Source organism: Nicotiana sylvestris, chromosome 2 (assembly GCF_000393655.2).
Source record: "Nicotiana sylvestris chromosome 2, ASM39365v2, whole genome shotgun sequence".
NCBI lineage: Eukaryota > Viridiplantae > Streptophyta > Magnoliopsida > Solanales > Solanaceae > Nicotiana > Nicotiana sylvestris.
The window spans coordinates 99616946-99644574 of NC_091058.1; the positions used below are offsets into that span (position 1 = coordinate 99616946).

A 27629-nucleotide genomic window follows, 5' to 3' on the forward strand; every position below is an offset into this window, starting at 1 on the left:
TAGGGTCCAATTTCTCGTCATTAAGACATTTCAGAAAATCACCTCGAGACCTCGAGGTTGCAAGACTGTGGTCGAATTCCCTCCCTCGAGGTTCGTTGATGCCCGACCTAACGACAATGTTAGCCGCGGTCACGATGGGAATAGGGAGTTCCCTAGGCATGCAGCTAGTACTGGCAGAGCCTGGTGCCATCTAGTTATCCCATCCCCCTATATTTGTAATTAATACTTTTGTACTATGTTGGGATTCTCCTCCTATATATTTGTAAGGACTCTGTTGCTCCAGCTGCTCCATAAAAAATATACAAGAACTTTCTCTTTTCCCTCTAACATACTCTCTTGATATTGTTGCTTTCATTTATTGTCTTCATACTTGTTCTTCATTTATTGCTTATCATTGGCCATAAAGAGCCTCCCTCAATTATCCCATAACTGCTATCCCTACCCCGATTGCTCTCAATAGCTCGTAGCTAAGCCCTGAGATCGACCTCGAGGCCCGGAATTGACAGCCTCAAGCCCCAAGTAGCTAGCCTATCGGTTTGATTATAGCTCTCTCCTTAACTCCATTTCGTATTTAAATCTCATATACTTAACATCAACTGCTTAACAAACTAGCATAAAAATAGATCACGTATTTTTAGAGTCCCATCAACAAATTTAATTATTATTACCATTTTCACGGTAAACAGTTTGGCGCCCACCATGGGGCTAAAAATAATAGTGATTATTTTCTTGCTGGTTTCGTCACTCAACGCAAGTTATCTTTCACACTTTTTCTTGTCCAAGATCTTTGATTTCAGGTCAATATGTCTAACTCGGTGAATGGAGGCGAAAACAACAATCTCGTGGAACACGGGAAGAATGGTAAGGATGTCTGGGTGTTGGCGTGCTACCACAAAACCCTGGGAATGTGCCTGAACCAATCCCCATGGATGCGGTCTCGCGCGACGCCCAACGCATCAATATAAGCTTGCATACTGACAGGAGCGTGCGTTAGGGAGATCCACCAGAAGCTCAGAAAACCTCGACCAGGGAAGAACGTGAGGTTAGCCTTCACGTTATTTTTGAAATGTTGCAGGCACAACAGCTAGCTATTGCTCAGGTGCAAAGTCACTAGAAAACTCTCAGCACGGTAGCACCGGGGAGAGCTCCCCCAGCTGAACAGGTACCTAAGAGATCAAGCAATAACGAGTCGATGACCAATCCCGCCATCGTAAAAATGCTTGAGGACCTCACTAGGAGGATCGATTCGGGCGAGAGGATGATATAAGCCAACGACAAAAGGGTTGAAACCTATAACTCCAAGGTCGACCAAATTCCGAGCGCACCCCCGGTCCTGAAAGGTTTGAATTTGAAGAAGTTCATACAAAGGTTGTTCCTCGAGGAAGCAGCCCCGAAACCCATCCCAAAGAAGTTTAGAATGCTATAACTCCCGAAGTACAACGGGACCTCAGACCCCAACGAACACGTTACTGCCTACACCTGTGCGGTAAAAGGCAACGACATAAAGGACGACGAAATCGAGTCTGTCTAGTTAAAGAAGTTCGGGAAAACACTCTCGAAGGGGTCCATGATGTGGTATCACAACCTAGCTCCCAACTCCATAGACTCATTTGCCATGCTAGCAGATTCCTTCATAAAGGCACATGTCGGTACTATCAAAGTCGCACCGAGAAATCTGACGTGTTCAAGATCAAGAAAAGGGAAAATGAAATGCTGCATGAGTTCGTGTCTCGCTTCCAAATAGAACGAATGGAACTACCGTCGGTCTCTGATGACTGGGCGGCGCAAGCCTTCACTCAAGGCTTGAATGAATGAAGCTCGGTGGCTTCGAGACAGCTGAAAGAGAATCTGATCAAATATCCCGTCGTGACCTAGTCGGACGTCCATAACCGATAACAGTCAAACATCAGGGTCGAGAATGACCAGCCGAGAGCCCCATCGGGCTCAGTATATCCAAGAAGGCTCTTGGCAAAAGAGCCAAATCCAAACAAAGAAAGATACCAACCATACACCAAAGACAGAAGGAACGCTCCGAGGCGCAACCCACCTCACAACAATCGAAGGATAGACCGAGGACAAAATCCTCGGAGACTCATCAGCAGAGCCGGATTTGATAGGAACGTGGGGCCAACAGAGGTGCCTCGCTTATTAGAATACAACTTCAATGTTGATGTATCGGACATCGTGTTCGCCATCAGCAAGATCAGAGGTGCCAGATGGCCCAGACCTGTACAATCGGATCCTTCGCAAAGAAACTACAATTTAGTATGTGAATTTCACAACACACACAGGCATAGGACCGAAAATTGCCGGCAACTCCGGGAGTAAGTGGTCCTCTATTGGCCAAACGGTCGAACGAACAGTGCCTATATAGTCGGTCCACCGATAACGAAACTATGTATACTTGTGTCAAGCAATCAAAGGATATCTTTTGTCAAAGCATCTCATACTCCAAAGGAAACTCAGCATTTTCGCTAAAACGATTCCTCCATCAAAGACGTCCCGAATACTCAGAGACTAGCGTCGACAATTCGATACCTGCATAACCTTAGGGTCAGAACTCCAAACTCATAAGCCCTCAATGAGGCAGCATGAAAAGCACGAAACATCTCCAAGACCAAAAGTGCCCCGAACACTTGGGGACTGGCACCGATATCTCCAAAAGCGCACGACCTTAAGGTCGGGATCTCCAAAATCCTAAGCCCTCGACGAGGCAATACAAAGTTTGCTAATAATGGCTCCCGAGTCAAGAAACCCTCGATGACTCAGGGACTGCCGTCAAGCGCCATCTCCATCGACTTATCAAGATCCGAGGCTGTACGACCCCGAGCGGGAAAACTCGGTCTAGTAAGACCTATACAAGGCAGCAACTATATCTGTAAGACCTCAAGCAAGGCATGAACCACACTTGTACCAAGCGACAAAACTGTAAGACCTCAACGACATGAAAAAACTGTAAGACCTCAATGGCATGAAAAACCTGTAAAACCTCAACGGCATGAAAAACCTATAAGACCTCAATGACATGAAAAACTTGTAAGACCTTACTAAAGGCATAAACCCGATCTCAAAGTTTCGGCTATATATCGAACTTGCAAGACCCCTAAAAAGGCATACCCTCGATATAGATGCCGAAACTATTTCACTCGGGACTCAAAGGCTCCGGCCAAACACAAATGATTTCGGTCATATGGCTGTACCAACCGAACTAATGTGACTCGGGGACGCCCGACCGTCGCTACAAGGCGTAAGAGCCATTGTCGCCAACCCACACAGGCCTTCAATTACTCTGAATCTACTTTGAAAAGAATCGATTAAACAGGCTACCCTCGTCATAGGCAAAAGAGCTTCGACCATGTTGGCTCCAAATCACAGGCTTCGAGTTACTCAACCTCCGAGCCAAACCTCCCGAGGTGCTCAAACATCGCCGCAAGTTACTTGAAATTGAGGTTCTTCCCGAACCGACGAGTCAGGCAAAAATTACTTCAAAAGTCCTTAACGAGAGGAAAATAAAGCCTACATAAAAGGTCTCATCGACCAAGCGTGTAAGAGCCATTGTCGCCAGCCTAATGAGCCTCATAGCCGCACACACGAAAGGCCACTTCGTCCCAAGGCATAAGAGCCATTGTCGCCAGCCCACACAATTTGGAAAACTTGAGGGTCGATTGAGCTCGAGTCGAAACCCGACTCGGAGACTGAACCCAAAATAGTTAACTATATATGCCTAAGGGCAAAGCGTACCAACTTACATTAAAAGGCCACTTCGGTCCGAGGCGTAAGAGCCATTGTCGCTAGCCCACGCAAACGAAAAAGCCTGAGGGTCAAATGAGCTTGAGTCGAAACCCGACTCGGAGACTAAGCCCGAAACGGTTGAACAAAATCATAAGAGCTCAAACGCGAGCTTATACTAAAGGTCGCACCGACCTAGAGCGTAAGAGCACCCTGTGCCAGTCTAATAAGCCCCAGGGTCGTATCATCGAATATAAAGACTCCTGCTAACTAAAGAGATCGGATTGATATGGCTAAAATCTTGGCAAATAGAAACCCAGACGATACAAAATTGCGAGGTTCCCCTCTTATACATACAGGTAATAGGATACAAGCTCCGTTTACAACATACTATGAAAGCTATACACACAAGAACAAGAAGAAAGCAAACGCCTCCCTTGGAGACTATGGCCCAATGGCCCCATCCTTGCCATTTTCGGCATTGAACAAAAGGAACTTGGCATCATACTCCTCCGCCTTGGCTTGCTCGATCTCTTCCGAAAGATTGAAACCCCTAGCGTGAACTTCCTCGATAGCTTCCCTCCGAGATTTGCACTTTGTGTACACTTTACTACTGCTTGCTCGACCAATAGTTCTCCTTAGCTCAGCTCTAGCCGTGGTAGCACTCTTCAAATGGGCCGCTGCCTTCTGATCCGCCCTAGTGCTGCTCATCACAGCCTCGGCCCAGGTATTCACCACATCGGCTTTCGCCTTCGAAAGCTCAAACTCGAGCCTTGCGATCATGTTTGCCCGTGTAGAATCACTTGCACGAGCGGTCCGGCTTTGCATTTCTAGGGTGGAAACTTTAGCAAAAGCACTCTCCTTGGCCGCAACTTGGGCATCTACATGGGTTTGCAGCTCATCGAACTCACGTTTGACCCTGCCAACTTCGCCCCAGAATTACTCCAGCTCCTCCATTTTGCTCTCCAACTGAAATATCAAAATGTTAACCTCCGAAAGCGAGAGAAGGAGCATATGTCAACATGAAATACATGGTACCTGTCTCTCGAGGCAGCTCTCGCGACTCCGGCTTTGATCCGCCTCACACCGCAAGGATACTAGCTCGCCTTCTTTTTTCACAAAAAAAGCTTAAGGGATTTCTTACTATCTGAAGTTCTCTGCAATCGAGCCTCATAATGAAGTAGCTCAGATTTGAGCCTATCAAAGGCCTATGAAAGAAAATTCAATGAGAAAGGAAGGGTGTGAAACCAGAATATTCCTATGCCGGTTACCAAACTTACCATAATGCCAAGCCGCTGGGACCAAAGGCTAAGCCAATGTCTGATGGCTTAGTATCCTCCGAAGTGCCTTTGTCAAAAAAAGAAGGCACCACGTTCCCCTCGCTCTTAGAAGCACCATCAGTAGAAACAGGGAATGTTCTCTCGAGAACGGAAGCCTCTGAAACCAAATGATTGGTCGGATCGCCTCTCTTGATTCGGTGAGAAGGACTCGCCCCGCTGCAAGCCTCCTCACACCCCGGAGATTCTTTTTGTTTATCATCGACCCTCGACCTCGAGGTTGTCAGTCTCTCCTCCTCTCCTAGAGATCACGGTCTCAATTCAGAAGAATCTCCGGCACCTACGGTAACTAAGTTAGTACGTTGAAAAGAAAAACACCATTTTGGGGAAACAAGCCACCAGGCGCTTACCATGATGCTTTGCCTCCCACCTCCCTTTGGACAGGTCTCGCCACCTGCGCCTATCTCAAGTCAAGCAGACTGCTAGCTAACGAGATCACCCGGCCAAATAAGGGACCTCGTTCGGCAACCAGGGAGTCGCTACAGAAACGAAATAGAAAAATGTCATTATGGAGCCCGCCTCCAGTCAAAACAATGAAAAAAACAAGTGCGGCACTTACGCGTGAAGTTCCATTTCTCAGGAAAGGGCAGAAACTCTCCAGGAATGATATCGATCGTTCGAGCTCGAATGAACCGGTTCATCCATCCACGATCCTCATCCTCTACGATGTTAACGACAGGAGCCCGGGTGGATCGATGTTGCAGAATAATCAAACCTCAATAGCGCAGTGGCCGATATAATCTCACGAGATGACTGAGGGTAAACTCAATCCCGACCTTATTGGCAAAATATCTTATCGTCTGCACTATCTTCCAAAAGAATGGGTGAGCTTGCACCAAGGTAACCCGATATCTCCTACAGAACTCAAGTACGACCTGGTCGGGGGGACCCGATGCAAAAGTATAAGTGTACACGCTCAAAAATCCCTTGACATAGGTCATAATGCTCTCCTAGAAAGAAGGCACTTGCAATACCACGCCTTCCCCCCATCCACAATCTTTTCTGATCATCTCGAGATTTTCCTCTCTCACTGATAAGATAAACCTCGACGCATGCTCCCGATGTCCTGGAACAGCAGGGGGTCTCCCCAACATTATGTCTTTTCTCGAGGAAAGGCACCTCGAGGCCCGCTCACCGGGCACCGGCGGTGTACTACCAACCGAATGCGGAACGTAAGCAGAACTTCCTTCTCCTTGGTGGGTAGATGTCAATGTATCAGTCACGTCTATGATGAAATGAGGAGGCGGAATATGAATTTGAGCAAAGATTTTGAGTAGGAACAACGGGAGAACCAGAACAGAGCGCTAGGTCCTATGGTTACTCAAAGCAGCGGAATCTCCAATTGAGAGGCAAATGAATGAATATATTGGGGCAAGGCAGCGGTTGCTCGCCTACCCAGAGGGCCAATTAATTCTAGCCGCATTGACATCACCTTTTTTCTAGGGAAATGTACTAACAGGACCACCCCGGGGTCCCTTCAACAGATTGCTCGAATGCTACCATCCCACGATATTCGAGAAGCAATGAGGCTTCGAGGGCTCTTCGCTATTACTAGCACCGGCCCTAAAGAAGTTGCTGATCAAACTTCGGAACAGGACCCGATTTAGGGGTCCCGGTCGCTCCGAATACGGTTTTCAAAAAGCTAACGCCAAGAGTCGAAGGTCAATTCCGCTCGAGCAGCAAGGTAAAAAAGAATAAAAAGACAGAGAGAAGAAAAACCTTTTCTTTTCATTACCAAAAATATATTTACAAGGGACGTCTTTACAAGACTCACTCCCCCGGAAACACATGCACAAAAAGAAAAAGGAAAAAAAGCAAAAGTGCCACGAGGCCTACTCTTCATCGCCACTATCCTCCGAACCATCTCCGAGATCCTCGTCTGGGGCGATCAAAAGTGCCAACTTTCTCCCCAGCCACCGGGCCTCCTCAATTTCAATTGATAGATTGATGCCTCCAGCCTTGATCTCCTCCAATGTTTTTCTCCTAGCCTCTGCCCTGGAATGTTCGATGGCCCGTGATCACGCCCAACTATGCTTTATAAAAAGGACTAAGCAGACGTTGCAAATATAATCTGAGTATTTAGCCTAGAGTTGAACCCACAAGGAATTAACCTATCAATTACTCTTGTTAGACTTACTAAATTTTACGGAATCACTTCCCAAACGTTTTGAATAACAATTGAGGATATTTCTACTAACTAGAACTGACTGCAATTAAGTAACTAAAGACTAACTATGATTAAGTTGTAAACAATTAAGAGAAGGATCTAAGGTTATGATTTCCCTTATTGATGGAATCCCTTCCTGTTATATTTCATACAGATTTGACTAATCATCTCTATCCATCATGAGCACTCTTACTACCGTAAATCTCTCCCGAGTAATTATGAAAATTTACTAGACGCACTCTCCCGAGTTATGCTAGTTGGCCTTGATTTCATCTCACTTTAGATCATACCCAAGGCTTCGTTTTCCCTAATCCCGCCTTTAAACTCTCGGTTATTGATCCCTCATATACTTTGGGAGTGGTGATGTTCAATAATTACCTAAATATGCACTCTCTCCCGAGTAATACATACTAAATAGGCACAACTAATTGAGGATCCTATCAATTAACTACAACAAAAATGTAGTTGAACAAATAGAGATTAAACTGGGCAAACTATATTAATATAACAAGAAGTTCATCCTCAACAGGTTCTATCAAAATCCTAGACTACGGAATTAGCTACTCATAGCAAAGCAAGATAAAACTACAAAAGTATTCATAATGTGCAATTGAAATAACAAAGAGAACATTGAAAAACTCTAATGGTTGATTGCTCTTCTCACACTTGTTCTTGCCTCCAAATCAGTCTAAAAACAAGCTTTTCCTTAGATTGGGCGAGTTTGTTGAGTTTATAAAGGGTTGGGATAAGTTTCCCCCGATTTGCACTTTAGACCCAAAATTTCTGGGTAGTTACACAATCGACCGCGGCCGCGGCACGACCGCGATGAAACGCAACTATTCTGCCTCACTTTCTTGGCCTACCGCGGTCCAGCCGCGGTCGCGGTGGCATCTTGCCCAGTCCTCCTTTGCCTCTTTCTTGCTTATTTTCGCTTGGATTCACATGGATAGACTACTTCAGTGCAACTTTCTTGCCTCAAGAGAGGACTCCTTCCTAGCCACGCAATGCCCCTAAACAACTCTCCTACTCTCAGTCAGAGGTCCAGACTTACCTTCCTTTCATAAATCATGTGCCTACTCACTACAAAAGAGACTTATATCGATTAAAAACCACACATTGAGAATTCGAATCCAATATTTCACTCACCCTCAGAACAAATTCTTATGCCACAAACAACACACCATAGGCTAGCTCGTAGTGTAATACTCGACTAATCGAGCTCATTCGGTCTAGAATCAAATAGGACTTAATTTGGTTGTAATCTTGGTTGCGGGACGGGTATGATACATCTGGGTATAGTGACTATACCTCCCTAAGCACTCCACTACATTGTGTACGTTTAAGCTCTTCACTTTATCACACCTTCCTTCCCCTATTACATTATTGTGTTAACCTCTTATTTTTTTTCTTAAGCACACCTTTCTTTTAATAGCTGCCACCACTTTGAGGCTTCTCTTTTCTTTTTTTTTCCTCTGGTGGCCTCTAATATTGTTTATCCACCAGTGCACTTTTTTTTTCTTTTTGTCCCCTTAATTCCACTTAACAGCCCAACCAACCACCCCACACTTATATTTTTCCATATCCGTTACACTTTGAGTGCTTCTAAGAGGTGATAGGGTTCTACAAGATAGGCTATTTAAAGTCGGGTTAGGCTTGTAATGTGGTTGCCAAGAAAAATAGGCTTACAGGCTCAACGGGGTTGACTAGGGTATACACAGTTAGGTGGGAACAAGCATACATAGAAGGGTTAAGTAAGGAAATGCCTATATCACTTTCCAAACCAAACAGGGCTACCATTTCGCTTTGCACACACACAGGGCAAGTTCTAGGCATTGAATGTTAACACAAAATACAGAAAACCTCACTCACACACGGCACATGACTCAATTCAGTTAGGATCATCAGACACTTTGTTCTAAGTACTTGAGCCATTCAGGAACACACAATTTAAGGCCTTCTTTGAGTCAACTAAAGAGCCTAAGTGTCACACTAAAGCAGTCTTTATTCAAGGTACCATAGAGTTAAGGGTCCCTATTTCTATTTTTGCTTTTCGCCCAAGACTTCCTAAACCAAAAAAGAAAAACTAACTACACCCGGTTCAAATAGAAACCCTTGAAAAAGAACCGTGGTTTAAAAAAACCAAGGGGGAGTTGATACACTACCTAATCAAACGAAAATCTTTTTTTTTCTTTTTTTGTTCGACTTATATCCCTCAAGAGACCTGTCGAGAGGTGTTCGTCTTCGGGACAAGTCGAAGTTAACTAACATAAACCAACAATACCAAACAAACAAAAAAATACCATACAAAGTTATACAATTTTACAACAACAACCATCCCCCACCCCACACTTAAAGCTTTGGCATGTTCACATGTCAACGAATATAAAGCAGAGTAAGGTAAGGGGACTTCCTTAATGCTCAATCCTGATCAGATACGGTGCTAGGATAGAGGTGACATGCTCGTCCTAGTGCCCGAAGCCAGCCCATGATCTTTTCTCTGACTTGGCATGTTGAGTAGTCAAATTGTCAACTCTAGTGCCCAGGTCAGTGACCGAAGTGCGGAGGCCAGCCATATCTTGCTCCAGGGCTGTCATGCGGGTACTTTGGCGGGCTTGTGATGGGCCTGCTTCATCATCTCACGACGGTGGTGGGGTAGCAGCATCCTCATCAGACTCATCATCATCATTAACCATCACTACCGACTCTCTCCCAACTGTGATTTTGCTACCCCGGAATGGGGCTTTCAATGGAAATTTCCCATCTACCCTGGGAGTTTTAGGAACTCGTGCAGCACAGCACAGCTTGGTAACCAGAGAGGGGAAGTAAAACCCTTTGAGTACTTCTGGGGAGCGAATGAACATCTTATCATGAAGGAGCTTGGCGACATCAAAATCTTGGTGGGTCATAAAACATTAGATAGCTACTGCTCGTGGCCCATTGACATCAGTAGTGTTGCTGGAGGGTAGCAAATGGCTGTTGATAATTTTGAGCCAGCACTTAGCCTCCCAATTGAGAGACTGTGAGTTTAATATGATCTGGTGCTTTATCCATATATGCTCTCTGTTAGGCACACATATTGCTTCAAGAATCGACGCCCACCAGATAGTTGTGCGATGCTAAGCAATGTAAGTATCTCTATCCCCAGTGAATATTGGCAGCCGGTACACTCGGAAGATGGCCTCAAGGGATGCATTTACCCGGGTGTTTCATACTGTGACCACCCCATTTTTATGCTCCGGGCAGTTAGCGTAGAACTCCCTAACCATCAATACATTCGCCTCCTCCGGTTCATCAAAGAAGATGTCCAGCTGACACCTCTTCAACTCTACAAAGATATTTGGGCATTCCACTTGCAAGGCTTGCCTGTCAATATGTACTTTAGGTAACAATTTCTTGGATGCCTTGGCATTATACCTGTCCTCGGCTGGTTTGGAAACAAACCTAGCGTAGTCAAACTGTTCCGTACTAGCTTGACCCCGAGCTCTAGAAGAACGGCCCGGTCCACTAGCGGAGGACCATGTGGTACGTCTCTTCCTGGATTGATGCTGCCAAAAACAGAGCCTCCTATTAGTGAGGGTTTGAGTTGTGTGAACCCTGGGTAGTCACTCAGACTTCACCACTACCGTGGTCACATTAGCCATTACAACTTCATTGGGGCAATTTCACAAACACCTTGTGAGTAAGGTTCTATCCTAACACACCTAGCCCCATGGAAATATCAATTCATCCCCCAAATCAACTATTCTTACTTCACCATTCCACCCCACCACAATTAGTTTTACACACCAAGTCACACACTTCTCTACAACATTGTGCACACACTTCTCTACAACATTGTGCACATAACCCACTACAAAGCAGAAAAGAAAATCAAAAGAAAAAATCTACTATAAATACTATACAATTAAGGCATTGAACTTGCAAAATACTAAAAAAAATAATACAAGAGAAGAGAGAAAGAAGCTTGCCATACCTAGTTCGAGTAGAGGGTGAGAGGAATGGAGGTTGTGGAAGAGAGAGGGTAAAGTGGGTGATGTGTGTGTGTGGAATTATGAGAGAGATGAAGAAGAAGAAGAAGAAGAAGAAGAAGAAGAAGAAGAAGAACAAGAAGAAGAAAGGGGAAGGGGCGTTGATTTAGGTTTTAGAGAGAGAGGAGATGGGGAAAATTAAGGGGGCGGGTGTTTTAGGTTTATTAAGGGGGGGGGAATTTAGAAAAGAAAAGAAAATAAAAAAATTAAATATAACTTACCTGGGCGACCGAAAAAGCGCAAATCACCATGGTCGACCGCGGTCCCACCGCGGCTACAGTGATTGAATGAACAAGAGACAAAATATTTGCGTTTTGCCGCAGTCCCACCACGCTCGCGGTGGATGACGCAATCCTGAGACAGAATACTCTTCATTTACCGTGGTCGCAGTCACGAGGAATTTTTTTTATTTTTTTATAAGGAAGTTACAAAAGAAAAGAAAAACAACAATATTCATGGGTTGCCTCCCACGCAGCGCCTGGTTTAACGTCGCGGCACGACGTAGATAAGCGCATTTAAGGTTCGCTCGACCTCTGAGGTTCAGTCAGGTGGATCTCTGTCACTTCCTTTGGTTCATTCATGCCCGCATATAGTTTCAATCTCTACCCACTGACTCTAAATGTATGAGAGTCTTTCTCTGATGCAATCTCTACAGCCCTTGAAGGGAATACTTCGACCACTCGAAATGGTCCAGACCATCGTGACTTAAGCTTACCCGGAAATAGCCTTAATCTTGAGTTATAGAGCAGTACCATGTCCCTGGGGTTCAAATTTCGCTCCACAATATTCTTGTCGTGCAACCTCTTCATTTTTTCCTTGTACAACCTTGTGCTCTCAAAAGCAAGATATCTGAACTCGTCAAGCTCATGCAATTCTGTGATTCTCGTTGTGCCCGCAGCCTCGATGTCTAGATTCAGCTGTTTCAGTGCCCACCAAGCTCTATGTTCAAGTTCCACTAGCAAGTGGCAGGCCTTTCCAAACACCAACTTATATGGTGACACCAATCGGTGTTTTAAAAGCAGTTCTATAGGCCCAGAGTGCATCATTTAGCTTTTTCGCCCAATCAGTTCTTATGGCGTTCACAGTCTTGGTTAGCACACTTTTTATCTCTCTGTTTGACACTTCAACCTGTCCATTGGTCTGAGGATGATATGGAGTTGCCACCTTGTGGCGCACATCATACTTCGCTAGCAACTTCTCGAACGCTCGATTGCAGAAGTGAGTGCCTCCGTCACTGATAATAGCTCTCGGGGTCCCAAAATGGGTGAATATATTCTTCTTCAAAAATCCCACCACCACTCTTGCATCATTAGTGGGAAATGTTGCAGCTTCTACCCATTTGGACATGTAATCTACAGCAACAAGTATGTACTTATTGCCAAAGGAGCTGACGAAGGGGCCCATGAAGCCAATCCCCCAGACATCGAACACTTCAACCTCTTGAATTGGGTTCATAGGCATCTCATGGCGACGGGAAATGTTCCCGGTTTACTGACATTCATTACAGCCCTTCACCCATTGATGTGCATCCTTAAACATTATTGGCCAGAAGAAACCGGCCTCTAGCACTTTTGCGGCCTTCCTAACTCCTCCAAAATGCCCTCCATACGTTGTTGCGTGACATGCCTGCAAAACAAAATATTGTTCTATCTCAGGAACACACCTCCGGATCATATTGTCAACACATATTCGAAACAGGTAAGGTTCATCCCAATAATACATGCGGCAGTCACGATAAAACTTTTTCTTTTGTATAGAGAAAGGTCATAGGGAACTATACTGCTTGCCAGGTAATTTGCAAAGTCTGCATACCATGGCACTTCCTCAAGGTTTGTAGCGAGCTGCTGCTCGTCTAGAAAGGTTTCCAGAATATCCTCAACCTCAACTGAGTTTTCAGCTCCCTCAAGTCTTGATAGATGATCAGCGACTTGGTTTTTTGTGCCCTTACGGTCACGAATTTCGGGGTCAAACTCTTGCGGTAATAACACCCAATGAATCAGGCGCGGTTTAGACTCCTTCTTCTCAATCAAGTACCTGAGAGCTGCATGATCAGTATATACAATTACCTTAGAGCCAATCAGGTATGATCTAAATTTGTAGAATGCAAACACCACAACCAGCATCTCCTTTTCAGTCACAGTATAGTTCAGCTGGGCTCCACTCAGCGTTCTACTGGCATTGTAGATTGAGTGCATTAGCTTGTCTTTCCTCTGTCCCAGCACTGCCCCCACTATATAGTCACTGGTATCACACATAAGTTTGAATGGTTGCTCCTAGTCGGGGGCAACAATGATGGGTGTTATGACTAGCCTCTTTTTCAACTCCTCGAATGCTACCCTACAATCATCAAAAAACAAGAAGGGGTGATCTTTTTCTAACAACTTACAGAGAGGGTTGGCAATTTTTGAGAAGTCTCTTATGAATCTCCGGTAGAAACTGGCATGCCCGAGGAAACTCCTGATTGCCTTTACTGAAGTGGGAGGTGGCAACTTTGCTATCATGTCAACTTTAGCACGGTCCACTTCGATTCCCTTGCTTGATACCTGGTGTCCCAAGACTATGCCATATTGTACCATGAAATGGCACTTCTCCCAATTAAGTACCAGGTTAGTTTCAATATATCTTTTCAGCACACGGGTTAGATTTATAAGGCACTCGTTGAATGAGTTTCCCACCACTAAGAAATCATCCATGAATACATCTATTATGTCTTCGACCATGTTAGTGAATATGGGCATCATGCACCTTTGGAATGTGGCGGGTGCATTGCATAGGCCAAAGGGCATCCTCCGAAAAGCATAAATGTCATATGGGAAAGTGAAAGAGGTCTTCTCTCTGTCCTCTAGTGCAATGGAGATTTGATTGTACCCTGAGTACCCATCCAGAAAATAGAAGTGAGACCTCTCTGGCAATCTGTCTAGCATCTGATCACTGAAGGGAAGTGGGAAGTGGTCTTTTCGGGTGGCCAGATTTAATTTTCTGTAGTCCATGCAAATTCTTCAATCTATGATAGTTCTTGTAGAGATCAGCTCATTGTTACCATTTTTTATCACCGTCATGCCACCCTTCTTAGGAACACATTGCACCGGGCTAACCCAGTTGCTGTCAGAGATTGGGAAAATGATTCCTGCATCCAACCACTTAATCACTTCTTTCTTTACCACTTCCTTCATGTTGGGGTTCAGCCTTCTTTGGTGCTCCCTGGAAGGTTTGTGTCCCTCTTCCAGCCAAATTATATGCATACAATATGCCGGGTTGATCCTCTTAATGTCTGCCATGGTCCACCTAATGGCAGTCTTGCACTCCTTGAGTACCTGCAAAAGTTGTTGTGCATGCACATCTAACAAACTAGATGAGATAATAACAGGTAATGTGCAGTTAGGTCCTAGGAACGCATACCTGAGATGGGCGGGCAGTGGCTTCAATTCCAACATTGGTGGTTCTTCTATGGATGGCTTGGCTGGAGGATTTTCTCTGTTTTCTAAGTGCAGGAGCTCAAATTCAAGAGTTCTATCCCAAAACCCTCTGCCCTCTAAAGCCAACACCCATTCTGCCAGTTCTTCCCCATTCACCTCATCTAAATTTACCAGACATGCAGCAAGAGGGTCCTCAATAGTCAACATTTCATCATCAGCTTCTACGATTACATCCACGGCATCAATAAGAGAGCAATTGGCGAATTCACTCGGTTGCCTCATAGATTTCTGCACATTGAATGTTATCTCCTCATCGTTCAACCTCATCTTGAGCTCCCCAGTTTTACAATCAATGAGAGCTCTCCTAGTGGCCAAGAATAGCCTTCCCAATATTATTGGAATTTTTTCATCCACCTTTCAATCTAGAATCACAAAATCTGCAGGGAACACAAATTTCCCTACCTGAATCAACACATCATCCAAGATACCAGAGGGTTTTTTCACGGTCCTGTCCGCCAGCTGCAACAACATAGAAGTGGGTCTAACTCTTCCAATCCCCAACCTCTTATAGATCGCCAGGGGCATAAGATTTATGCTAGCCCCCAAATCACAAAGTGCTTTGGCGAAAGCAAAGTTACCAATAGTGCAGGGAATTATGAAACTCACTGGGTCAGACAGCTTCTCAGCAATTGGTCTAGTCACCACCACACTACAGGTCTGAGTAAGAGTCACTATGGCCAAGTCTTGGAAATCGAATTTTCGGGACATCAAGTCCTTCATCACTTTTTCATAACCAGGTATCTCCTTCAAAGCATCAATCAATAGAATATTTACCTAGATTTGTTTCAGCATCTCCAAGAATTTCTTGTATTGTTCTTCTTTTTTGTACTAGCCAGCCTCTGTGGGAATGGTGCGGGGGGTCTCTTCTTCCTAATGATTTGGTTATTTTCTTTGTTAGCTACCACCTCAACTACTGGTTCCTAGGCTGTCTCAGCTACTTTCTCAGCCTCAATCTGTGTGTTATGTTCTTCCTGGGCAGGTTGTACTGTCACCTCTGTCAGTTTCGTTGACTCATCTAGCTCAATGGGCACGGGTATAAGTGTCTCAGCTTGTTTGCCTTCTCGAGCCCTATCTTGCTTCAAGTCTAAGTCTCTGTCATTACGTAGACTCACTGCCATCAGCTATTTTGGGCCTTGATCTTTTGGATTTACATGTGTGTCTGTAGGTAATGTCCCAAGAGGACGATTATTCAATAACATCGAAATCTGGCCCATCTACACTTCAATATTCTTAATAGCTGACTCATGTGCGTCTACTTTTTCACTCATTTTTGCATTTGACCCAATAACCTATTGCATCATTGCCTCGAGTCTAGAAAACCCATCTTCCTATCTTCCACCATGCTGTTGCTGAGGAGGATGATAACCCTGCTGCTGATTTTGATTATTATATCCCTGTGGCCTTTGGTAAGTCGCCATATTATTGTGAGGTCTCATACCTCCCATGTTTCTATTGTTGAGCTGTGACTGGACTGGCGTATACTGCTGATTTTGTTGGCCCCAATTTTGACCACCCTATCTCTGGCCTCCATAGTTAGACACATAATTCATGTCCTCAAGGTAGTGATAATGATCACTTTCTGCATTCCACTGGTTACCAATTGGCTGACTAATGCAAGATGTGCATAAGCCCCCATTGGTAGTATCTACAATGTGTACCTGTTGCTTCTGCCCTGACTCTTCCACCTTTTTGGTGAGTATACTCATATGTGTCATTAATGTGGCCATGTTTTCAGCAAAAGTGTTGGATGGATCTAAGGGCACTGAGTGATCCACTGGAGTGATCGGTGCATTCCTGGTTGTCCACCCCAAATTCTGTGCCATCTTGTCAAGAAAACTCTGGCTTTCTATCCATGTTTTGCTCAAAAATGCTCCACCAGCTGAAGCATCAACATTATCCTTCACACCATCTTCCAAACCCATGTAAAACCGCTGCCCCAACATCTGATCTGGAATACCGTGGTGCGGACATATAACCAACATCCCTTTGAATCGTTCTCATGTTTCTTGCAGTGTCTCCATTGGTTTTTGTTTGAAACTCAAAATTTCATCAATTTGTTGAGCAGTCTTGTTGGGTGGATGAAACTTGTTCACAAATTGCTTGGCTAACTCCTCCCATGTCGTTATGGAATTAATGGGGAGTAAGTTTAGCCAGGTCTGGGCAGCTCCTGTTACTGAGAATGGAAACAACAACAACAACAAATTTATTGCTTCTTGAGTTACATTGGGTTGCCTTTGAGTTTTGCAGATTGACAGGAAATTCTTCAAGTGTTGTTGAGGATCTTCGATTTGTGACCCCGAAAATAGTCCCTTGTTTTGCAACAAGTGCAACATGTTGTTCGTGATTTGAAACTATTCAGCATGTATCTGCGGGACTAAAATCGTTGTGGCCAAGTTCTCTAATGTGGGTTGTGCCCAGTCATATAGAGCAGCCTCTGGCACAAGAGGTGCCACTGGAGCTAATAGCAGAGCTGGGTCTACCACGTTATCCCTCATGTCTGGTTCGAATTTTCAGTTGTTTGTTGTTGTTTGTTTTTCTAGTTGGCCCGATTCAAGGCCTTCAAAACTTTCTCAGGATCTAATAATGCTTCAAATACTTCACCGGTTCTCGATGAATTTCCAGGCATGCACCTATACAACCAAGTCAACAGACGTTAAAATTTCAATGTATAGACTGGATATAGAGAAAACTGACTACACTAAGAATTTTTGTATTTCTTTCAACTGTAATTGATAACATCGTTAATTCTCTGGCAATGACGCCAAAATTTGATCACGCCCAACTATGCCTTATTAAAAGGACTAAGTGGACGTTGCAAATATAATCTGAGTATTTAGCCCAGAGTCGAACCCACAAGGAATTAACCTATCAATTACTCTTGTTAAACTCACTAAATTCTAGGGAATCACTTCCAAACGTTTTGAATAACAATTAAGGATATTTCTACTAACTATAACTGACTGCAATTAAGTAACTAAAGACTAACTATGATTAAGTTGTAAATAATTAAGAGAAGGATCTAAGGCTGTGATTTCCCCTATTAATGAAATCTCTTCCTGTTATGTTTCATAAAGATTTGACTAATTATCTCTATCGATCATGAGCACTTTTACTACCGTAAATCTCTCCCGAGTGATTACAACAATTTACTAGATGCACTCTCTCGAGTTACGCTAGTTGGCCTTGATTTCATCTCACTTTAGATCACACCTAAGGCTTTGTTATCCCTAATCCCACCTTTAAACCCTCGGTTATTGATCCCTCATATTGCTTTGGGAGTGGTGATGTTCAACAATTACCTAAATATGCACTCTCTCCCGAGTAATACATACTAAATAGGCACAGCAAATTAAGGATCCTATTAATTAACTACAACAAAAACGTAGTTGAACAAATAGAGATTAAACTAGGCAACTATATTAATATAACAAGAAGTTCATCCTCAACAGGTTCCATCAAAACCCTAGACTAAGGAATTAGCTACTCATAGCAAAGCAAGATAAAAATACAAAAGTATTCATAATGTGCAATTGAAATAACAAAGAGAAGATTGAAAAACTCTAATGGTTGATTGCTCTTCTCACACTTGTTCGTTCCTCCAAATCAGTCTAAAAACAAGCTTTTCCTTAGCTTGGGCGAGTTTGTTGAGTTTATAAAGGGTTGGCATAAGTTTCCCCTGATTTACACTTTAGTCCCAAAATTTCTGGGCAGTTACACAGTCGACCGCGACCGCGGAAGAACGCAGTGCGGCCGCGATGAAACGCAACTATTCTGCCTCACTTTCTTGGCCTACCGCGGTCCAACCGCGGTCGCGGTGGCATCTTGCCCAGTCCTCCTTTGCCTCTTTCTTGCTTATTTTCGCTTGGGTTCTTCTTGATTGGTGTTTTCTCCATATTATTGACTCCAAAACACTCTATAGTATCTTCCTAACTTGAATTAGTCCATGCGAAGCAAAAGAACACTAATTAGAGTATTTCGTTATCATTTAGCCTTTAAAACAACAATAAAGTATGGTACATTTAGAGTGTAAATAGCGTCTATATAGCCTACTATCAGCCCGAGTCAGTTTCTGCTCCACCTTTATCGATATGTCACGAGCTATTTGATGTGTTGTGGCCGCGTCCTTCAGGTAAGTGGCTACATTTCTTTCGATCTCGGACTTGGCTACAACCAGCTCAGCTAGCTCCTTTCGAGCATCCTTCAGAAGATCACGGGTCGATGCCAACTCCGAGGTCACTGCCTCATTTTGTTTCCTCAGCCCGAGGACCTCCATATTCAGTCGCCTAATTTGCGAGTCGTTTTGCTCGACCTACAAAAAGAAAAGTAAACCAGTCAGTATCAAATTATGGGAATGAAGGAGTGACTCATGCATAACAAAATACCTGCTTGACTAGGGCACTTTTTTCTCGGAGTGCTCCCTCAAAAGTAACCCGGAGTTCGCCTAACTCTTTCTCCTTCTGGACAGAACGAGCCTTCGACTCTCGCAGTCTTGAGGACGGCTTGTCAAGCTCCTTCTCATGGCCCGAAAGCTCCTCGTTAAGCCTGAAGAGGGCATGATCATACATCTTCTTGCACTACAGCAAAACAGAAGAGTTAGAAGAATGAAGAAAGATGCCCAAGGCTAAAAGGAATATACTTAAAACAGCTATCACCTACTATATGAACCTCTCGGTCACGTTGATAGAGCCGGGAGCGTCAAGGTCGACGTTTCCGCTAACATTGTCAAAGATATTGCCAGACGTGCCTCCCCCCTTGATAGGACCCCCGACTTTGACGGCGTTCGCATCTTGAGCATCCCTTAGCTCCCTTGATGATAAATGGGAGCCGAAAATGAAATCGCCTATGTCACCAATGTCCACGATGGGCAGTTCTTGCTCCTGAATAGCTCCGAGTCCAGATCCTTCGGGACCAGCAACAATGGTCCCCCTACCAGAAACTGCACCATGCCCGGCCACAGGACCGGGAACCACGATAGCATCCTCCTCGAGGGTCTCCGCCGCACAGGGTTGACCTAAGTTAGCCGTCCCTAATTCAGCAGCTTCCGGTCGGAGTATCTGCGGAACTCCCGTGTCCGGCCTTGGCCTCTCCTCCAAACGGTATCCATTCTCATCCCATTTTGGTCCCCAGCAATGAGGCTTGCCTCGAAAGCAGAAGTTGAGGTCCCAATGGCGGTTCTAGGCCTGTATGGATTGGGTTTCTTCGTCACAGAAGGGTCGGCAGTCTCCTTGCCTTTCCTTTTATTACCCTCGACAGGCTTCGAAACCTTCGTCCTGCCTCCAAGGAGTGGTCTCATTAGCACATTCTCGCCAAGGCCTGCATAAGCATAGCGGCAACAGCTTATCAGCATAAGAAAGTACATGAAAGAAAGTAGGGTTAAGACGTAGGTGGCAAGAGAAACTTTACCATGGTTCTTGGCCAACCACAATGTCTTGGCCAGGTCGGTCCAAGATCGGGCAAGATACAGAAACTTGTTATCCAATAGCCCAATCCACCCCAGCAGATCCGGGACCGCTTCAGGATACCAAGTGGCAGCTGCAGAGAACAAAAAGAGGTCATCTTTTTTGGAAGAAAGGAAAGAGGGTCACGAAACATGTCCGAAGGGGAAAACGCTTAAGCTGCATGTTCCACCTCTCCGGGAAAGGTATCCTCCTGGCTGGAATGATGTCCGAGGTTTTAACCCGGATGAACCTGCTCATCCATCCCCGATCTTTCTCCTCGTTGGTGCTCGAGAAAAATGACTTCTTGGATCGATGACAAAGCCTAATCAAGCCTCGATAGAACCGGGGGCTGTACATCCTGATCAAGTGATTCAGGATAAAGGTCTCGCCCCCAACCTGGTCGGTGAAATAATGGAGCATCAAGACTATCCTCCAAAAGAAGGGATAGATTTGAACCAAGTGTCACCTGATATTTATCGCAAAAGTCGAGAATGACCGGGTCTATCTCCGGGGAGAGGGGATCCAAAAGGCTCAACCGGACTCAAAGTAAAGGGATAAGTATACACGTAGAGGAAACCGTCTTTGTAATCCGTTATGTTCTTATCCGGGCCAAGAATCTCCACCTCTACCACCTTCTTCCATCGGAAGTCCTTTTTTACCGTCCTCATATCGGTCACGACACTGACGTAATGGGATACGTGTTTGCATCAGCCCGGTGTAGCAGGGGGGTTTATAGATCGTATAATCTTTCGATATGTTAAGATCGGGGGGAGTACATTGTCCCATAGTGGGTATCACTTTTGTTTTCTCCTTAGACGACCAAGATGAATAGGCGACTTCGTTCCGCCGAGGAACTGTCCTGGAAATTCTAGCCATTGCGATGGTAAAAGTTTCTTTAAAAGAGTAAGAAGGAAGAATGTAAAAGGAGATGGGTCTGGATTCGCGAATTGGAAGGTGTTGGGAAAATAAGGATTATCAAAGGGTTGATATATTTATAGGAGCCATATGAGCAGCGGAACGGATGAGCCAATAGCGATTCGTGAGTTTCTCGATAGTCCCATTTGACGGCGACCCCCGCACGGTTTTTTGGGTATGGCATTTAATGCTCTGGTAGACTGACGTCATGGCAATGATGTCCTCGGAATGGAGGTTCAAAATCGTTTCATATTACTTCGTTCTATGAAACGTGGAAACTATCTGTATACGGTGAAATCAGAGGGTCCAATTTCTCGTCATTAAGGCATTTCAGGAAATCACCTCGAGACCTCGAGGTTGCAAGACTGTGGTCGAGTTCCCTCCCTCGAGGTTTGTTGACGCCCGACCTAATGATAATGTTGGTCGCGGTCATGATGGGAATGGGGAGTTCCCTAGGCGTGCAGCTAGTACTGGCAGAGCCTGGTGCCATCTAGTTGTCCCATCCCCCTATTTTTGTAATTAATGTTTTTGTACTATGTTGGGATTCCCCTCCTATATAAAGGGGGTCTTTGACATTTTGTAAGGACTCTAGTGCTCCAGCTGCTTCATAAAAAATATACAAGAAATTTCTCTTTTCCCTCTAACATACTCTCTTGATATTGTTGCTTTCATTTATTGTCTTCATACTTGTTCTTCATTTATTGCTTATCATTGGCCATAAAGAGCCTCCCTCAATTATCCCATAACTGTTATCCCTACCCCGATTACTCTCAATAGCTCATATCCAAGCCCTGAGATCGACCTCAAGGCCCAGAATAGACAAGCCTCAGGCCCCGAGTAGCTAGCCTATCGGTTTGATTATAGCTCTCTCTTTAACTCCATTTCATCTTTAAATCTCAGATACAACTGCTTAACAAACTATCATAAAAATAGATCATGTATTTTTAGAGTCTCATCAACAAATTTAATTGTTATTACCATTTTCACGATAAACAGAGTTCCCCCATACAAGGTTAGGCAAGCCACTTAACTCGATCAAGCTCAATCAATCAGTCACAATGCCTTTCCCGCGAATATCTGGCTCCAAGTGGCCCAAATGTAGCCAAAATCAATTACATAACATAAATATAACTACAAGGAGCTAATTTAGCTAATGAAGTAAAACCTAAAGCAAGAAATTGAAAAATCGCCCAAAAAGCCTTCCCGAGCCCACATCTCGGAATCGGGTAAAAGTCACCAAATATGAATACTCATTCACTCACAAGTCTAACCATACAAGAATTACTCAAATCTGACCCCAAATCGACTTCCAAAACTTGAAATTTTAGACTATGAAGTTTCTACCATTTTTTCCTAATTTACCAACTCAAATCCGTAATTACATGATGAAATCAACAATGGATTAATGGAATACAACCAAAAGAGAGTTAGGAATCATTACCCAATAACTTTCTCTGAAAATCCTTCAAATTATCTCCTTAATCCGAGCTCTCAAGTCCCAAAATTGAAAATGGGATAAAACCCTCGAAATCCTCTCTTTTCTGCCCAGCGAACTCGCTTCTGCGAAGCTTCAACCGCACCTGTGGAAAATCCATCGCAGGTCGAAAATCACTTATGAGGGTTGGGTCCGCATCTACGGCAAAGGGCGCTGCACCTGCGTGCGCGCGCTACGGAGCACTGTCCGCTTCTACGGTCCTTCTCTGCGCCTGTGATTCGTTAGGCGCATCTGCGGGCATCAAAAATGCAGTACTTCCCTCGCACCTGTGATCCTTGGTCGAGCCTCCAAACACTACATCTGCGCCCTTCACTCCGCACGTACGAGTCCGCACCTACGATCTCCCCACCGCAGATGCGAAAACACCAAAAACTAACAACTTTAGAAATGCTAAGTCCAATATTTCATCCGTTAAGCAACCGAAACATACCCAAGGCCCACGGGACCTCATCCAAACATTTCAAACAATCCTAAAACATCATACAAACTTAGTCGAGCCCTAAAATCACATTAAACAACGCTAAATTCACAAATTACACTCCAATTCAAACTTAAAGAACTTGAAACTTCAAATTTCTATAATCGATGCCGAAACCTATCAAACCAAGTCCGAATGACCCCAAATTTTGCACAAAAATCATAATCAACATTATGGACCTAATCAAACTTTTGGAATTGAATTCTGACCCCGATATCAAAAATTCCACTACCGGTCCAAATCTCCAAAAAATTGACTTTCACCATTTCATGTCTAAATGAGCTACAGACCTCAAAAACACAATACGGACATGCCCCTAAGCCCAAAATCACCCAACAAATCTAATGGAATCGACGGAACTCCATTTCAAAGTCGTCTTCACACAGTTTTGACTACGGTCCAAATCTTAAGACTTAAGCTTCCGTTTAGGGACTAAGTGTCCCAAAACACTCCAAAAACCAAAACGAAACCTCCCGGCAAGTCACATAAGCAAGAAAGATATAGGGAAAGAAGTTAATAGGGGATCGGGGCTATAACTCTCAAAATGACCCACCGGATCGTTATAAAGGCCCAATAAGCGATCAACGCTCTCATAGTCATCCCTAAAGTGGAACTCAAGGTTTATTCATCCAAATAGGATAAACCAAGTCGAGTCATTGCTTTCATTGACACTAGAGCTACTTGTTCACTCATGAATCCTGCTATTCTCCAGAAAGATCAATGGGTGCCGCACTTTAAGGATTTCAACACTGCATCAAATGGAATCTTGACTACTACCGTCATCACAAAGCACCCGGTCACAATTGAGTTCTTTCCAGGATTGAAGTACAGAACCAAGCTGATAGGGTCCGATGTACTAAGGAAAGATCTTATTGTTGGATGCGATATTTTTAGACAACTAAAAGATCAACTCCATATCAGGGCTAATGGAATAACCTTTAAGAAGCAGTTTAAACCATATTCTGAAATTCCAAGGCTATTCCAAATGACCAATGACAAATAAATCAAAGATATTGAAAAAAATCTCACTGGCATTCATGTGCTGAATCCCACAAGGATTTTATGAAGAAAGAGATAAGCCCATTATGGATGAATGAAGAGTTTTTTTATCAAGCTCCCTTTCAAGAAGAATGAAAACATCAATCCAACAAAATTCAGTCATTCAGGCATGAATCGAAATCATCTTCAGCTTGCAAAGAAAGATTGTGAAGAACTTTTGGAATTTGATCTAACAGTGTCATCAGATTCACAATGGGCATGCGAAGCATTTTATGTCAACAAAAGAGCTGAGCAAACAAGAGGAAAACTCAGGTTATCCATTAACTACCAGCCACTTAACAACTTCCTCCAAGATGATAAATTCTCTATCCCTAATAAACTCACTCTTTTCTCTCACTTAGCCAAGGCCAAATGTTTTTCCAATTTTGATCTTAAATCTAGATTTTGGCAATTAGGAATCCACCCCGAAGAAAGAGCCAAAACGGGATTTTGTATCCCTGATAATCACTTCCAATAGAAAGTCATGCCCTTCGGATTAAAAACGACACCCTCCTTGTTCCAAAAAGTCATGATGAAAATATTCCAGCCCATCCTCCATAGCTCTTTAGTTTGCATTGATGACATCCTGTTATTCAGTGATACATTGGAGGAACATGTCAACTTGCTTCGTCAATTTGAGGCATTGGTAACACAGTATGGGATCATGCTTTAAACAAAAAGGATGGTTCTTGCTCAAAAGAAGATTGATTTTCTCGGAATGCATTTTGTCCAAGGTGCATATAGTCCAGGACCATATATATGCCAGGAACTACTCCAATTTTAAGATACCGACCTCACAACAAAGCAAATCCACAGTTCTTGGGTGTAGCAAATTATGTAAGAGATTTTATTCCAAATATCTCTACATACATTTCTCCAATCATAGAGATGCTCAAGAAAAATGCTCCATCATGGGAAAAGAAACAAGATGAAGCAGTCAGATAAATAAAGGAGATATGTAAAAATGTCAAGTCCCTTTACATCCCTTCAAAAGGCAAGAAGATACTGCAAACTGATGCCAGCAATAAATATTAGAGTGTCGTTCTATTTGAAAAAAAAGATAGCCAGAGAAAAATATGTTGATATGCCAGCGGAAAGTTTAAAAAAGTCGAGCAACATTATCACTCCACTTTCAAGGAAATTCTTGCAGTAAAAATGGAATCAAGAAATTCAATTTTTCCTTATTCATACAGAATTTCTGATAGAGATGGATATGAAGGCCTTCCAAAGATGATCCAGATAAATGCAAAAATTATTCCCAATCCTCAGATTCTCAGATGGGCTCAATGGTTCTCTCCATATAAGTTTCAAGTCAAACACCTAAAAGGAAAGGATAATATTCTCGTAGATTTTCTATCTCGACCGGAAGAATTCTCAAAATGATTTTCCCCAGTGAAGATGATGTCAAAGCAAAAGTTAATCAGCCATATCTTCATGTTTTCAAATGTACCAGGAACAAGTCATTAAAGCCAACGAATCATCCACCGGAGTTGTTCCACATCATGGATCCCTTTGATCCATCAATTTTAATGGAAAGAAGAACTTATTATGAGCTCCAAGTTTTCCGGCAACATGGAGGATCAATTCTTAAGCCTTATATGGTTAATCCAGATTATCCATTCTGCCATATATTCATAGCACAAGCCAAGGATTTTCTACAAGAACTATTATAGTTTTCCTAGTACCTATAACATCAGTATTATATGTTCATGGAATTCAAATGCAACGTCTTCAAGGATTTTGATAATATTGAACCAGCTCTTAAAGTACTTTTACTATGGTTCAAGCCTAGAAGATATTGGATAAAATATTTCAATGATTCCTACACAATAAAGGTATTCATGTTCCATAGGCCAGTGAAGATTATTAATGGAAAAGTCCAGGCGCAAGTAGAGGCATCATTCTGGTGGAAATTTCCCGTGTCCATTTTATTCATGGAAGAAGAATATAGTGAAGCACAAAAAATTATCTTCTAGCAAAACAGGTGCATCCGGAGAGAGATATGACCAAAAGATTGGGTAAGTTGGAATTATACTAGCACTTATCCTCACTAGGAAAGGGTTTGGAAAGCAGCAAAGGAATATCAAAACCCATACATAGTCATCCAAGAAAAATATCACTCACGACATCTCTAGATTAAGGTTGCGAATTACATCTCTCAATCCAAAGGAGAAAGAACACAGCGAAAAAGGACCATCAAGTTCCAGGCATGACTACACAAGATCTTTAAAAAGATGCCTAGAAGACAAACCCTGAGGATCAATGAAAAATCATTATCTAAATCCCTGCTAATCTCACCATGATCCCACATTACCTACCAAAAAACCCTAAAAAATCATATACCCATGCCAAGCCAAATTCCCACATCTTTCCATACTATCCGGGCCCCATTTCCACATGCTTCGAGACATGCAATACCCTACTTTCACATGTCGTCACATGCTCCCGCATACTTTCACATGCTATACCGTGTATATTTCACCTTTTTCACATGTTTTCATGAGCTTTTGAGTTGCTTTGCCTAAGGTCCTTCACATGACAAAAGGGACCCACTTGTAGATAGGTTTTCCATGTAAGATAGATTTATTTTATAATATAAGTTTGTCTTGTAATAACCTCCTAGTCCTATATAAAGGAGGCCATGTAGTAGTTGTAAGATCATCTTGTAACCTTTGTAAATCTTTGTGATATATTACATATGAGTTCTTTCTAAACTTCCCTCTTGTTTCTTTCGAATGGATGGAAAGGCCGGTCCATGTATGAAAATAGAGTAAGAATACTCTAATAAAGTTAGCTTATTGTAGTACGAAAGTTTTCTGAGTTATAACAGCTAAAGTTAGTTATAGTACAAAAGTTTTCTGAGTTGTGTAGCTTGGAAAGTCGTCCCCTATGCGTTGTTGAAGACATCCCCTTTGTAGGAAAACTTTTGCGACTATAAGCAAATTAACTGTTTGTGTAGCTTGGCAAGCTGTCCCTTATGGGTTGTTGAAGCCAGCCCCTTTGTAGGGAAACTTTCGTATCTATGATTTAGTTTGTTTTCTTTGAGTCTCTTGCTCTGTTCCTTATACTTTGGTACCTATATTATAAAATAAACCTATCTTACATGGCAAACATATCTACAAGTGGGTCCCTTTTGGCATGTGAAGGACCTTAGGTAAAGCAACTAAAAAGCTCCTGAAACATGTGAAAGAGGTGAAATATACATGGTATAGCATGTGAAAATATGCGGGATCATGTGACAGCATGTGAAAGTAGGGTATTTCATGTGACGAAGCATGTGGAAGAATGTGAAAGCAAGTGGAAGTGGGCCGGATAGTGTGGAATGATGTAGAAATTTGTATTGGCATAGGTAGATGATTTTTTAGGGTGTTTTGGTAGGTAATGTAGGATTACAGTAGGATTAGCAGGGATTTAGATAATTATCTTCCATTGATTTTCTAGGTTTGTCTTCTAGGCATCTTTTCAAAGACCAAGTGTAGTAACGTCTGGAACTTGACGATCCTTCTTCGCTGTGTTCTTTCTCCTTTA

General features: G+C 43.3%; 1 protein-coding gene across 1 annotated transcript; it reads right to left on the bottom strand.

Annotated features, from left to right (window-relative positions):
* Positions 1 to 14493: 14493 nt before the first annotated feature.
* Positions 14494 to 15855, bottom strand: LOC138885313 (uncharacterized). Its single transcript, XM_070166250.1, has 4 exons — positions 15676 to 15855; positions 15140 to 15481; positions 14661 to 15091; positions 14494 to 14575 (listed from the first exon to the last, which is right to left on the bottom strand). The coding sequence occupies exons 1-4, from the start codon at positions 15853 to 15855 to the stop codon at positions 14494 to 14496; spliced, it is 1035 nt and encodes a 344-aa protein (XP_070022351.1).
* Positions 15856 to 27629: the final 11774 nt, after the last annotated feature.

Coding starts and splice junctions, on each gene's coding strand:
- LOC138885313 (XM_070166250.1), bottom strand. CDS start 15,855: ATGGCAGTGAGTCTACGTAATGACAGAGACTTAGACTTGAAGCAAGAT. Junction 15,092..15,139: donor TGGATGATGTGTTGATTCAG/GTAGGGAAATTT, acceptor CTAGATTGAAAG/GTGGATGAAAAAATTCCAAT. Junction 14,576..14,660: donor CCACTGCCCGCCCATCTCAG/GTATGCGTTCCT, acceptor CAACTTTTGCAG/GTACTCAAGGAGTGCAAGAC.